General features: G+C 32.9%; 1 protein-coding gene across 4 annotated transcripts in view; it reads left to right on the top strand.

Moving 5' to 3' along the window:
• Slik (Sterile20-like kinase) overlaps positions 1-12,862 on the top strand; it is a 50,193-nt gene extending 37,331 nt beyond the window's left edge. For all 4 annotated transcript variants that reach the window (XM_071591606.1, XM_071591603.1, XM_071591604.1 and 1 more), the window contains 7 exons: positions 1,309-1,452; positions 2,808-2,927; positions 5,347-5,460; positions 5,548-5,790; positions 8,148-8,283; positions 8,725-8,828; positions 12,204-12,862. In XM_071591606.1, the coding sequence (XP_071447707.1) occupies positions 1,309-1,452; positions 2,808-2,927; positions 5,347-5,460; positions 5,548-5,790; positions 8,148-8,283; positions 8,725-8,828; positions 12,204-12,314 (972 nt within the window). In that variant the 3' untranslated portion in view covers positions 12,315-12,862. The remainder of the gene's footprint in view (positions 1-1,308; positions 1,453-2,807; positions 2,928-5,346; positions 5,461-5,547; positions 5,791-8,147; positions 8,284-8,724; positions 8,829-12,203) is intronic.
• The last annotated feature ends 2,010 nt before the right edge of the window (positions 12,863-14,872 follow it).

Raw genomic sequence — 14,872 nt, 5'->3', positions numbered from 1 at the left:
TGGACTAAAGCCCCACCCACTAGCGGTGCTAGTTGTCTCGGACCCAATGAGCTGTCTCTGCTAGGCAGATCGTCGAGCTGTGCGTATGGTGCCAGTTATGTCAGTTTCTGTTGTCCTTGTTTTTACTGTTTGTCGAAAATGGAAATTGACAAAATCACAGAGCAACAAATCAACATCAAGTATTTTGGTGAAGTTCGGTAAAAGTTATCAGGAAATTACTGAAATGGTGACAGCTGTTTACGGTGATATAGCTCCGAAGAAAATATCCATTTTCAAGTTGATTAAGCATTTTAAAGGTGGCTGACTAGATGCCACGGTTATTGCAAGGCCAGGACGACCTTCAACCATCTCTGTTGATGACAACATTGATCATGTGTGGTCCCTTGTCCTTACAGATCATAAAAAAACTGTCTGAATGATAGGTGATGAACTAAATTTAGGAAAATCAACAGTGCACACTGTTTTAACCAAACATGATGGATGGATCCTTCTCCATGACAATGCACCTGCACATTCAGCCTTGATTTTTTGCCAGTTTCTGGCTGAAAATTCCATCACCATCCTTGATCATCCTTCTTATTCGCCAGATCTCACTCCCTGTGACTTTTTCCTATTTCAAAAATGCAATTAGGGGACATCACTGGGAAGATATGGACACAATAAAGCAAGAAAAGACGGGAAAACTAAAAAGCCTAACTGCCGAGGACTTTCAAGGGTGCTTTTAAACAGCAGAAAAGAAGATGGAATGAGTTCATAGCAACGAATAGAGAGTACTTTGAAGGAGACAAAATCGATGTAGACTACTTAATTTTGCAAAATAAAGTTTTTTTGGCCTCAGTTGGCATATTTATTGGACTGAGTGGTATAGCACTGATTTGCCTAGATATATTGAGAATAACAGCATGGCTTTGTATGCAGATAATACAACTGGGGCAATAAGCCCCAAGGACCCCAACTTGTTGCAACTCAAGCTTGATAGCTCATTATTGCTCTTAGAAAAATGGTTTAACGTTAGCAAATTGTCTGTAAATGTTTTAAAAACAAATTTTATTCAATTTTATTATATTTAGTTTTTATTTTTTAATTCAATATTTTCAAAATCATATTATATGAAGGTGTTACTATGTGTTGAAACCCAGGTCGTAAGATTAAAACATTAAGTGACATAAACGAAGTTGTAATTTTTCTTCCCTTAATGGTTAAGTTCTGTGAAGTCAAGCCTGAAATTCTCAATTATATGTGAATATTTGACATTTAAAGGAAAGCATTAATCATAAATTAATTTTGAACCCATGTATTTTTTTTCAGGAGAAAGAACTGAAACAGTTCAGGGAAGGATTAAAACAGGAGCTAAGGCTTTTGAGGCAGGAAGTTGACCTCTTGCCAAGGGATAGGAGGAAGAGTGCTTTCCGTGGAAAGAAAGAGGCTATGGAGATAGAGCATGAAGAAAGAGTGAGTCACAACATTAATCATTAAAATTCATATTTACCTTTATATGCTAAGTGATAAAATCTTTTAACACTTAAATAGCATCATTTTTATTGACTTTAAAAGATAATGATATCATTTTTCTATTCTTCATTTTTGCCTAGTTATACCAGTATAAATTATGGATGAAAAATCATTGAAAAGTGTTTGCACTTTTGCTCCTTTGGGATGTGTAATGCTTAATGATTTATGATTTCAGTGTAAATCAGTTAAAGTATATTGACTCATCCAAAAAGTAATCTTACTAAAATTGCATTTGGTATACCTGCAACCATGCCCATACTGAATTCCTTGGCCCTTAAGAGGCATGAAAGTATGTCGATATTAATACTTAATAGAAGATAATTCAATAGTTATCTTAATAAATTAGCAGCCTCACATTTATCAACATCTATTGATCATAGAATCCCAGTTACGCCTTCACTGCTACTAAATTATTCCTGCAGTTATTTTCTTTTGGGTTGCCGCTTGCCTCTTACACAATGTCATCTTTACTTCCATGTAGCACATTGCTAATTTTACATTTTTAAAAAGATATTATGATAGTCTCACCTTTTACTTTCTGCCGGAACTTTTTCAATCACAAGCACTAGAAATTGTTGGCGTTGATTCATCCTGTAAGTATGCCGCCATAAGTATGTACCATAAAACCTTACTTTTGTATTGGCAGTTTCAGTGGAAGTTTTTACTATTTAGGAGCATATGAGCATAGTTTTTTTTTCTCATCTGCAGTTACTAAATCCACCTTCTGCTCCCTCTATTCTTGTATCATCTTCTCTTTTCATGCAACATTTAATTTCTGTTATTATTTTGATATTAACAAAATTTTGATTAAAAGCAGCCATTTTCTATGCCTGCTTATGACACTCTTATAGTATATCCGGTTGAATTCCTGTAAACTCTAGAGTATCAGGAAAGATAAAATGTATATTTTGGCGGAGGGGCGTCGTCCCCATTAAGCCCAACAGATTTGGTTAACAGTTTACAGATTCACATGGTTAGGCACTCGACTTCCTATTTTTTAGTAAATACTCATGGGAGCAAGCGCCTCTTTCCTAAGCATAGTATAAAATTGAATTGCATGCTTTCCATATGAATGTACTTAGTATTTTAACCAAGAGTTAAAATCATATATGAATCGACTGGCTAAATGCAGAAGCTTTAAAGAGTCAAGAAAATTACATTTCTAACCCAGATATCTCATAGTCCAATTTTTTTATTTGCTTTAATTTTAAAATAATTAGGTTTTACAATATGTGTTGATTGGTCATTTATTGTCTCTTTGATTTCAACATGAAAGTCAAATATTACAATTTCAGGAAAAGCAGTTTCTGGAAAATCTGAATGAAAGTCATGAAAATTCTTTGCGTCGCATGGGAGATGCTCACCGTGAGAAAATGGCCCTAATGGAAAGGCAGTTCCTACAACAGCAGCAGCAAGTGAGTTAGAATTTGTTGTACCAAATTATTGCAGTCTTTAGTTTTTAAATTGGTGATTATAGACTTGAAACCATCATTTTGGGCTGATGAACGATTTTCAGAAATGATGAAAAATACTCTAATCCTTCTTTAACTCCCAAAAAGATTACAATAATTTTCCTAATCCTAGGAACTCTTGAATTTTTGTTGGATAAGTCTGCCATGGCTCAAGTTAAGTTTTTAATTGTCTTTCAAATAAGTATCCTACCACTCCCTTAAAAAATATCCATGCAAGGAACTAGAAAACAGTTCTCCCCTTGTGCAAGATAAGAATGGAATGGTGTTTCCCATTGTAGAGAGCTTTTGTTCAAATGATCATGAAGGAAGGATATCGAATCATTGACTCTGGGCAAGTAATTGCTTGCAAAGTGGTAACTTTTTTAAGAGAAGGTACATGCCATGAAAGGAAATAATTGTTTTTCAAAATAATTTCAATATTTTTTCAATTACACTTATATGGTATTTTTTTAATTTTTATAAGATAAGACTTCTTTGCCCTTTTCACCATGCTCAGCCTAAATTCAAGATTTAAATCTCACGATAACGGCAAGGCCTCAATAATCCATGCCTGGCCTTTAATCCCACAACATATGGAGAGAACCCAGTGATTTTGTTAATTTAGGGGTCACAAGATCTTGGATGGTGGCATGTTTCATGTTATTACTAAGCATAGGCAATATTTTCCATGCCATAGTCTTTATACTCAATAATCATATGTAAAACATTGTATTCCCTTCACATTAATATTTTAGTATGCTCATATGACCTTTCACAAATCTTCTAGTGTCAGCACATTTTTGATGGAATTTATTTGACAAAAATTCCATGTGGAGCATGTAAAGTTTGTTGAAATAGTGACCTGGCTTTGAAATAATGAAGAGCTAATTTTTTTGTAATTTCACACCATTCATTTCCATCATGTTTATCATTTTACATTACAAAAAACGCAAGCAAACTAACTCACAGCACTATTCATTTGTCAAAGGTCAAATGACTCTGTGAGAAAATATGAAATTGTCAAATCATTTGAAAGTGCTGGCTGTCACTCTGCTACAGCCTTCAGTAGCATTAAATCCTCTATATTGATGATATAAATTTAGTATTCAGGAAACTGTTGATTTTTCAGTGACCATGAATTATTTCACCCAACCTAACCATTACCAGAGAAAACTGGTACAGTTTTTAAAAAGTTAGTTATATAGAAACTCTAATCCATTACTATAATCTTGATGCATCCAAATAGTTAAAAAAATGTGACCATCAATGCAATATGCTATGCTTCTCTTACGTTGCCATTGTTTTATTAGAAGCTAAATAATAATTTGTGCTACCTTCTATTATTTGGGATTGTCCATAATATATTTTGTTCAAATGGGCATGAAAAATGTATTTTTAGGAAATCGTTGGAAATTAAAAGTTTACAAAAACTATTAAAAAACTCCATTAGGTTTCACATGAGGAAATATTGGATCATCCAGATTTTGATTGACCTGGACTTTTCCTTACTCATAAATTCCAAATTTTGGAGGGTTTACTATGTTGTAACAATTTATGTAAGAATATGCACCCTCAAATAAGTGACTGCCACACTGTCAAGCCATGCTTAGAGCAGACTATAGAGACCTAAGGAAGAGAACCTTCTTTTTGCACATTGCAAGAGTCTTTGCCCCCGCAGGCTTAAATGCACCTAATGTTTTCGATCACTGTGCCTTTTATTTCACTGAGTATGCCAATTTATGATTGGAACAATTCATGTCATAGTTTTCCTCAGTTTGTACAGCAGATATTGACATTGCATCTGTTTTTTCCATTTCTTTTGCATCCATTTTTTAGCTTCAGAAATAAAACTTTATCATGAACATGACGTATGTAAAATGATCAAAGAGAATGACATTGACTTGGTTGCCAATAACTGCTTATTTGGTGGGAATTAGTAATTCTTCCATGTGATACACCTTTTCTTCTCTATGTTGGACTTGTTATGTATGATGCAGAGGTTATATGTCGTCTATGCTAAAACGTTGTTGATGACTTAAAAAGGGAACACATTAGTTCTAGTGGGCTAATGTTAAACTGGAGTAACGGCTGGGAATTATCATAATTTAATAATAAAAAGAGTTAATTTGAAAACTCCTGTTTGAAAAACTTCAGATTTATTGCTACATTTTCATGAACTAAATTCAATCATGATGTGAAATATGGAAAAGAGACAAGACTTAAGGACTTGATAAAAATTCGGAGTCTTATTTAAAAATCTGATTCATAGAAAGATGAAAATAAGATGTAGTACATAGTTATTAAAAGTTGCTCTATATTCTAATGCTCAATTTCATATTTATCTCCAGCTTATCTCAATAATTCTTTTCCTATTTACTTTCAGCTGATGCGAGCTAGGGAATCTGCGTTGTGGGAACTTGAGGAACGTCAGATACATGAGAAGCAGCAACTTGCCAAGCGCCAACTCAAAGATATCTTTTTTATGCAAAGGCATCAGGTAACAAATCTTGTATCCTCCATATTTATTTGTTTACATTTAGTACAGATGTTTCCATATCTTATTCCGCATTACCTTTTTCATCAGATGCTCACCCGACATGAAAAGGAATTAGAACAGGTCAGACGAATGAACCAAAGGATGGAGGAAGAGCTCTTAAAGCGTCAGTCTGCTGAGAAACGAGCTCTGCCAAAGCGTATTCGCACGGAGATGAAAGCAAGAGAAATGATGTTCCGAGAGTCAATGAGGATCGCAATAAGTGGTGCACCACCTTCTCCAAACCCTGCAAACACAGTGGACCCGGATGAAGAGCGTGAAAAGCTTCGAAAGGTATAAGACTGGATTTTTCCCATTCTTAAGTTAAAATTAATTTTAACTTGCATTAATTTTTATTAAATTTAAATTTGATTAATTATCACGCATAATGTTTTACCTAAGAATCATACGCCCAAGAGAAGAGAGGGCTTTTAATGATGTATTAGTATTGAGTCTTTAACTTGCTGGCTATAAGTTGAGATAAAAGCTTTATTTTCTTAGTAGTATGGTTTTCAATTGTATCTTCTGTGTTTGTGTAGGGGCCTGTCTATAGGTTACACCACTTACATCCCTGCTTTCATCTCTCCTTCCCTATGCCACATGTAAGGAATTTACAACTTCCATCATGTAGTGACTCACTCCTTCCAAATTATAGGGCATAGGAGTAAAGATGGTCCCTGAGTTACAGATTAAACATGTTTCTGAGAAAGCCTCTGAGACAGATTAGTGAATTGTATTCTTTATTTTGTGGTGCATGGGTGTAGTGTAGTACTAGTAATAATTACAATGCTCCAATAGATTATATTTGCCAAGAAAGGCATGGCCTTAAAAGTAAGCATGTACTTTCTAAAGACACTAGTAAATTAAGATGAAAGTGATGCATTGTATAAACAACCTGGTAAACAATGGAACAGGCTAGCTTAAAAATATACATTGGCCAGAGAACAATTGCTAACAGATAACAATGAACAATTGTTAACAACAATGGTGACAGGAGTACAGGAGGAATATAAAAACAATACCTAATCAGATTCCAAACTTTTAGTGAAACGTAATTTTACTTCTATATGCTATCAGTGAAGTTAAAGTAATTTTTCATGATTTTTTTAAACGTTTAAAATCAAACTATTTATTTAAAATATTTACTACATAGGTTTATGGGTGCCTAGAAATGGTGTAAGCAACATATATAAGCATGTTACCAAATTCATCTATTGCCCCTAGCTGAAAATTAGGTGATATTTCATATAAAGATAGGGTATCTGAGAATGCATATTTAATTTTCAGAAAGCATTACATTTCCAGAAAAGGATCTAAAATTAAATGCTTTCTCTGAATATATTTTAAAATATATTCAATATTTTAAGCCAATGTCCTCACTGTAGGTAAGTAGCCATGAATGTATATATTCTGGGGTGTAGTAATTGGTGACAAATTATGTTTGGTTTTAAGAGTGTATCTCATGAAAAATGGTATTTTTAAATTTATGTGTTGGGTTAATGCCTTCAAATACTTATACTAATTGTGTAACTTCTGAGATATTTCCCAATATAAAAATTATGAACACTATTTCATCTTCCTGTATTCCATGTAAAGTATTTAAATTATGATTGTTCTGGGAAATATTGAGTAATACTAAAGGAAAAAAAAACACTTGTATTTTCCAGTTAGACAGGCAGGAAGCCAAGAATCCAAAGTGTCAAATAGCCAGGTTGGTCACTTCAGAGTTCAATATAAAAATATTGTGTATGGGAAATCCTGGAAAGTTGATCCTGAAAAAGTTGCTTATTAGAAGCAAATAATCTTCATTTAAGCAGAGTTTTCTTTCCCAGTTGCTTCATTCTGGGAATGAAGAAGAGATGAATATGATCCACGATCCTAGGCAATGGATATATTATTTTCATTGAATATACCTTTTATGTTATTTGTTTTTTTTTGGCATGGAATGCATAATCATATTTTACATTAAATGATACACGAATAATTGCTTCACTGTGCGAGTATTTCCCTTCATGAGAAAGATCGCGTAATGAATTATGCTCGTTGTAATAGGTTCTATTGTATTTTTATCTAATTTCTACTGAGGGACATGGTAGTCCAGTGGGTAGAGCCCAAGACTACTGACCGAGGGGACCCAGTTCAAATCCCTGATATGCCTCTGGGCACTCACATCTTTAATGAACTGTGTGATTTTTCAGGTACCAGATTTTCCTGGGAAATCATAGGTGGCACAGGGAAAGGAACTGGCCCCCTTACCCTGATGTATGAATTTCACTTCTGTTGGGCTTAGTTTTGAGTGAGCTCTACCCTCACTTTCTGATTTATGCACATTCATTTCAAGTATATCATATTTAACTCAAAATTTCAGGGATCCCTGGGAACCACTGGACCACCACAACCCCTACTAGATATAAAGCATTTTAAAACTTCATCAAAACTATTTCATTTATGATTTTTTTCTAGCTGATTGATTTGAATTTTAATGCTGTCAGTTGTACATATAATTTTTCCATCATCATGAGGTTAAAAACTAAAATGTTTAAACTCTCTGAAATTTAATTCAAAAATGGTATTGTTCAAAATCTAAACCTCCTTATCTGTATGTTCTTTTCGCGAATGGTGGGCAGTTTCATACTAAAACACTTCTATAGTTTCAGGAAAATGAGAAAAAGCGGTATCGTGCTGAACAGCTTCATTTTGAGAGGAAGCACCAAAGACAACTTGAGGAGTTACGAGCTACCTCAGATGCCACAGTTAAGGAGCTTGAGCAGCTTCAGAATGAAAAACGTATGTTATGGATTAGATTTTTATCTTAAATACCTATTCATTTCTTCTATTAATATTTTAGGTTGTTTGATTTTCATGCTTACATTCATTGTTGTAGTGGGATTTCCTCCAGGCAATAAAAAAATAAGTTTATAAAATATAAATACAATAATTATCTGTATTCTTCCACTCAGTGGGAGGTTTTTTCTTTAAAGTTTCTCCATGTAAGTTAGTGTCAATTTATGTGAAGAAACCCAGAAGAAGCCTTCAGTTATCACTATTTTATTCAGAATATCCCTTTACATTTCTGCATTTTTTGTTGAAAAATTAAGAATTGTTTAAGCATTTATTCTAAAAAGAAAATTTTGCTGAGCTTAGTTTGTTTAAACTCTAGAATAAATCTTGCTTGAGCAGTTGCAATGTCATATATTTTGTGAAAATATTTCTCTTCTAACTTCCTAGGAAAAATGTTGATGGAGCATGAAACAATGAAATTGAAAGAACAGGAGGAGGGTTACGCTCGTGAATTAAAAAAGTGGAAGTCCCAGTTAAAGCCCCGCAAACAGGCAAGTATTTGGGTTTTATAGTTAGTTCTTAGCTTGTGTCAAAATGTATTTCTATTTTACCAGTGTGCAACATAAGGATAAAGTATGTTGATGTTGATTCATTCTTTTAAAATAATTAAATAAATTAAAGTTAAAGTTACTTAAATTTAAGATTTTAAGATAAATGTTCACCTTTAATTATGATTAAGTTGTAACTACCTACTTGGATAACCACATTAAGCTATCTATATGTAAAAATAAACATACTCTTTCCATTGAACTGTAAAAAATCAATGTTTTAGAATTATTGCTGTTATTTCAGTTGGTATATGACTTGCTTGTAGAATTTAGACTAAAAGGAAACATTATGAGGAGTATTTTCACCATCATCCTTGTCCATCAATAATATATAGTTACTTCATGGGGTTATTTAACTCGGAGAATATTGTGGGTGTTTTGAAAACTTGGTTTTGACAAAAATTTTGAAAGGGACAGTACTTTTCTGGATATCTGATCCGCATAAGTAAGTCCATCAAAATCCCCCTGGTAGTAAAGAAACAATATTATTGCAGTGTCTTGGTACAGTAGTTTCTTGCAATGCTAATTTTACTTAAGTCAATTATATGAAGAACAATAATTGTGAAATACTGATACCATGGGTAACCAATGATGCCAAAAACATAAACAGTACACTCTCAATTATCCTTGCTAATGGATGCACAATGAAGCATGGATAATCGAAAAACATGGATATTTGAAATGAAAATATGGTCTTCCTATGAATGGATATTATAGGATACTGCTCTCCATTATTCCTTGTGATGAATTCAAATTTTTTAGCAATGGAAAGTACTTTTTTTTCTGTTTTTAGCCATTTTTATAGGGATGGAATTATAAATTTACAATAACACGGAATTATTGTGAAGTGAATGGCGCAGAGCATAATTTCCTCATAATCCTAAACCAATCATGTAGCCAGGAAAAAAACAGATGGTGAAGGGTGAATTTTAAAAATAAACATTGCTGATATGGATTCATATTCATCATAGAATATCAATTAAAGTAATGCAGTGTACTTATTTAATGACTTATTTGTTTCATAGTAAAACCACGTATTCGCTTGTCTAAAGGGAGAATATGGAATTTGCAGGGCTAACAAATGCAAGAGGGAAAGAGATAATGGGAAATTACAGCTGGTACAAAAATATAGTAATTGAAACATTAAACACCTGACCACTTTTCATTTTGTGAAAGTAAAGACTAATGAGCGCCTAGAAATTTTGAAATTGTATTTTTTTCAAAGTGTATCAAAGGTTAAAAGCATGTAATTATTTTTTATGACTGTAATTTTATTAAATTTTGAAGACCTGGGAAGAGAGTGGCACAGATAATCCACGCACGGATAATCAAGAGTTTACTGCATGTTGTTTTTATGTATCTCACAACATCTATGTGTAACTTCTCAAGTATTACTTGTAATTGCATTATATTAACTCTGTTGGATCATTTAAATTAATTGTACTAGAAAAGTTAGGTAAGTGCAGCATCTACATTAGCTAAATTTTATTATGATAGCCTTTGAGAAAAAGTAGAATAAATATTAGTTGTTCCTTAAATGGAAAGAATATGAAATGTAGATAAAATTGAACTTTCTTATCAATCATGAATGAAATGTCCCAATTTTATTGCTTTTAAGTGATGGGAAAATATCTGAAATGATTAAAAATTGATCAAAATAATAACTTTTAAATGGAAGTAAGAATATTTAGTAGTTTTGAGGGGAGGCGACCGACAGCTAAGGTCATTTGCGCCATCGTAAGAACATTTATTTGAATAACTTAAGTAACAAACATATAATTTATGAGGGAAGTCTTATAAATTATTTCAGGAGCATCAAAAATGGCTGATTAGTGTGAGTAGCCAAATCATTGCTTCATTCCATCAACTCATGAATCAAAACATAGTCATTTCTATTGATACCTGCTGCATAAAAAAATTGTCAGTTCATCTCTGTAAAGTAGCCTGTGTTTAATTAAAGGATAACTGGCAGAGTTTTTGCTTAAGTCTCTCCTATCCATATCGGTAGCATTACAGATTTACTTAGGACCATGGTACCAAGAAGCACAGTCATACTCTACCTTCATTTCTTTATGCAGTACTCAGGCTTATTATAATTTTCTACTACTGTGGGGTTTCGTATATCTCTAAGTTTCTGACTTTCTTTAACAGCCTGTTACCATCCTCGCATATTAATTTTAGGAGCAATTCTGAACTCAAATGTAAATGATCCCAATGTTAATTTTAAACTTGTCAGTTTAGCAACAGAAAAACGTGTACATACTCATACGCAGCAAACACGAGGTGTTTGGGAACAAGGTGTTGTAGAGAGCTAGCTGGTGCCTGATGGTCCTAAAATGGCAAGCAAGCAACCAAACAACCCCTCCCTCTAATCTCATGCAGAAATTCAGGGCCTGGTACACAGAGGTGGGGCTGACTCATCTTCACAAGGGACTTTCATGAAGGGCAGAGAAATAGCAAACATATTTTTATCCTTGCATGTGGAAAAACTACTTTCTTCTATTCAAGCCAGTATGGTAATTCCTGAGGGTTATTTTGATTGGGAAATAAACAAGGTGCATGTAAGCAAGTTGGTTAACAGATGAGTAGCAATTTAAAAAAATTACAGAGGAGAAGAAGGCATTTGTTCAAGCATGGCCAATAATTTTCCGAAGCCAATCCTAAAAATACTCCTCCTTTGGGCTTGATATCATTGGGCCACACTTTCAGGTGGTTAACCTTCAATAGAAAGTCACTTAAAGTTGGAACAGGTTTTTTAATCTAAGGAATGAAAATTTTTTCAAATTACTGAAAAGTTCAATTAATTGGTTTTGCATTTCTGAACAGATTTGGTATGTTGAAGGTAAAGAGGACCAGAAATTAAATGTTTTTCCTGTTGTCAAATATTTCACTTGGAGAAGTTTGAGCTGTGAAAGTCTGATTATAAATAGGCTTGTGAGATAAATAATTTTTAAGACATCACGGTTAACCTACATCCAGTTAACCTGGTCCCAGTTGATCGAAAAGCTGCTGTGTATGCATTTGCTGATTTAATCACGTTAGTTAATACTTTGTGTGTCTCTATTAATAAAAATGGATTACATATTTTGCAAATTTTGGAGTTATCTCACCAACAGTTATTAAAAATATTAATGGTAATCTTAGATGAACTCATTAATATATATGTCTAGTCTACTACTAAGTCGAGGTACCAGTGCTCTTTAAGTTAAATACGTTGGAAAGATTAAACCTAGTGGCATACATGAATGATGATTTTGGTTTAATTTTCAACAGATTAATGTATATCTGTGACATTCAAACCAACCCATATTTTTTCAGAGATTGGAGGAGAAATTTGTTCAGCAGTTAGAGGAGCATGAACGACAATATCCTCCAAGTCCTCACGGAAGGCAAGCCTCAAATGGACGTGGGATGGGCCCCTCTCCTTAAAAGAATGTGTTGTAGTAATGTCGTTGCTACCGTCCGCCTCTCTTGGCTTCCAGACACTAGCCCTGGAAACTAAGTGCAGCAGTTAGCTGCTATAAAATCTTAACCTCATCTTCTTGTGATTGGTGTTATGAAAGGCAATAATCGGCTAATTTTGACGTGTGAAAAAATATCCTAATATTCTCCTTCCATTATTTCTTGACATTTATTTTTAAAAGGACTGATCAAGACAGTTAAACTGCAGAGTTGAGCCTTTCACATGTATGATGAACATTCCATGGTGACCTACGAGGCCATACATGATGGTCTTGCCATTGACGTGCCAACCTCCTGCAGAAATCTTGTTATAATAGAGCCCTTTTGTATATTTTTAAATGAGTAACTTTGGATGAGGTCTCAAAAATATTCCAGTAGAGAGTCTTGCAGCACAGTAAAGGCTGTGAGAATGCATTGGTGAATGCAATGCATTTTCTTGGGGACATTCCGAAACTTTCAAGAATATGGATAAGGAAATACAGCTCAACTGCTAGTTGATTTTTGAGTTGATTGTTTTAAAATCATATGTATAAATTATATATATATATATATATATCATTTATATGTATCATATATATATATATATATATCATATATATATATATATATATATATCATTTATATGTATCATATATATATATATATCATATATATATATATATCATATATATATATATATATATATATATATATATATCATATATATATATATATATATCATATATATATATATATATATATATATATATATATTATATATATATCATATATATATATATATATATATATATATATCATATATATATATATCATATATATATATATCCTGAGAAATATCTGCTGGTACTATATTATCAGTTGGGTATTATATATCCAAGGCAATGAGACTGTTTGATTAAATTGAGATTGTTGAGATTTAATACAGGATTCTGAGATGACTCTAAAGGTAGTAGGAGTGTTAAAGAATTTGTAACAGTATAAATTGTTATTTTTAATATTGTGAAAAGGATTGTTGATGAAATTGACCTTTACTTATCTAAGTGTTTCCTTGTTATAAATGCCAAGTGTAGTTCAGTAACACATTCTTGGATTTATACAAATGAGTGACAAACTCAGAATTATGTATAGCTTTCAATTTTATTTCAAGACATTAGTAATACTGTCCTCTGTAATATTCTGAGGGACTGACTCCATGTTTTCACAAATAGTTCTGTTTTAGGTCATTGAAATCCTTAAGCTGTTAATAGTTATTATAGAAATCTATTCAGGGAATATTCATTGTGAGTGCTGGATATTTGTACATGAGAGATTATTATTATTGATAATAAGCACAGTTGTTAATGTGCCATCGTCAGATGGCATTGATATCATCTGTGAATGTATATTTGTCCATAACTTTTACATATAAATACAAATGTATGAATATACTTTATGAGTCCATTCCATAATCACCATACAATTGATTTTTCCACTGTGTTTGATCTCTATTTTTTACGGGAGTTATTTTGAAGATTTTGTTTCATTTTCAGTTGATAAGTATGATATATATATATTATATAGTAGTAAGGGAATGTTGCAGTTTTCCCTGTGTAATTTTCCTTTCAGATCAGAAATATTATGTTTTTATCACTCATGATTCTCTTGCTTATCTGTAAAGATGTAAATTATGTCAATTGTTAAGCGCCATCGGAGAATTGCAGACTACCCTTAGTTGTATTTCTAATGGAATAGTGGGTAGCATATCAAAGAAAGTGCTTCCTTTTCGTGCCACTCACCATCTAACTCTTTAATGGCACACTGCATTGAAATCTCATAATTTCTAGTGAGCTGTGTGTTTTACCTATTTTGATTTGATAATCAACATGTTGCATTAATGGATTGTGGAACTGTTTCAGGTTCCGGTATTTTTCTTATGTTGTCACTTTGAAATGAATGAATAACTGTGTCTCTTGGCACCAGCAAAGTTTAATCCTTTGCTCTAGGTATTTTATTGTGGTGAATAAATAAAGCCAAATTTCAGTGAAAATAATTCTTTCACCATATAAGGGTGGCTTGTAGAAAGCTTTTCTGCCGCCATTATTTATATATTAGTATATAACCCATTTTTTCATCAATACATAACATCATTTGTTTCTGCATTAAATTCAGGTTTTTTATGAGAAAAAAGAACAGACTATTATTTTCCTCAGCAAATCCAAGGAAAATCCTTTAATCATGTAGTACTATTTGGGGACAGCGAAGATTTTCCAGATAATAATGACGTTATAGTGGGTAAACTTCCAGAGCACACTCTTATGAAACTTTTTCATGACCTGCGAAATGAACAAGATCTTTATAAAAATTCTGTTGTCTTCTGGCTATGGCATTATCTGCCTGTATAGAAAAATTATGATAAGAGGGGCAAAGTCCTTTTTTGAAATGGTCATCAGTTGCCTTGTCACATTCTCCTTTATCTATTCAACTCACTGTTTGGAAGACTGGGCTTTTGTTTCAGGGTCATAGGTGTAGACCTTAGACTTATCTTC

The sequence above is a fragment of the Hetaerina americana genome, unplaced genomic scaffold (genome assembly GCF_022747635.1).
Source record: "Hetaerina americana unplaced genomic scaffold, ioHetAmer1.1.p SCAF_5, whole genome shotgun sequence".
Taxonomy (NCBI): Eukaryota; Metazoa; Arthropoda; class Insecta; order Odonata; family Calopterygidae; genus Hetaerina; species Hetaerina americana.
The sequence above is the reverse complement of the archived record's forward strand: the minus strand, read 5'-3'. Positions and strand labels throughout refer to the sequence as shown.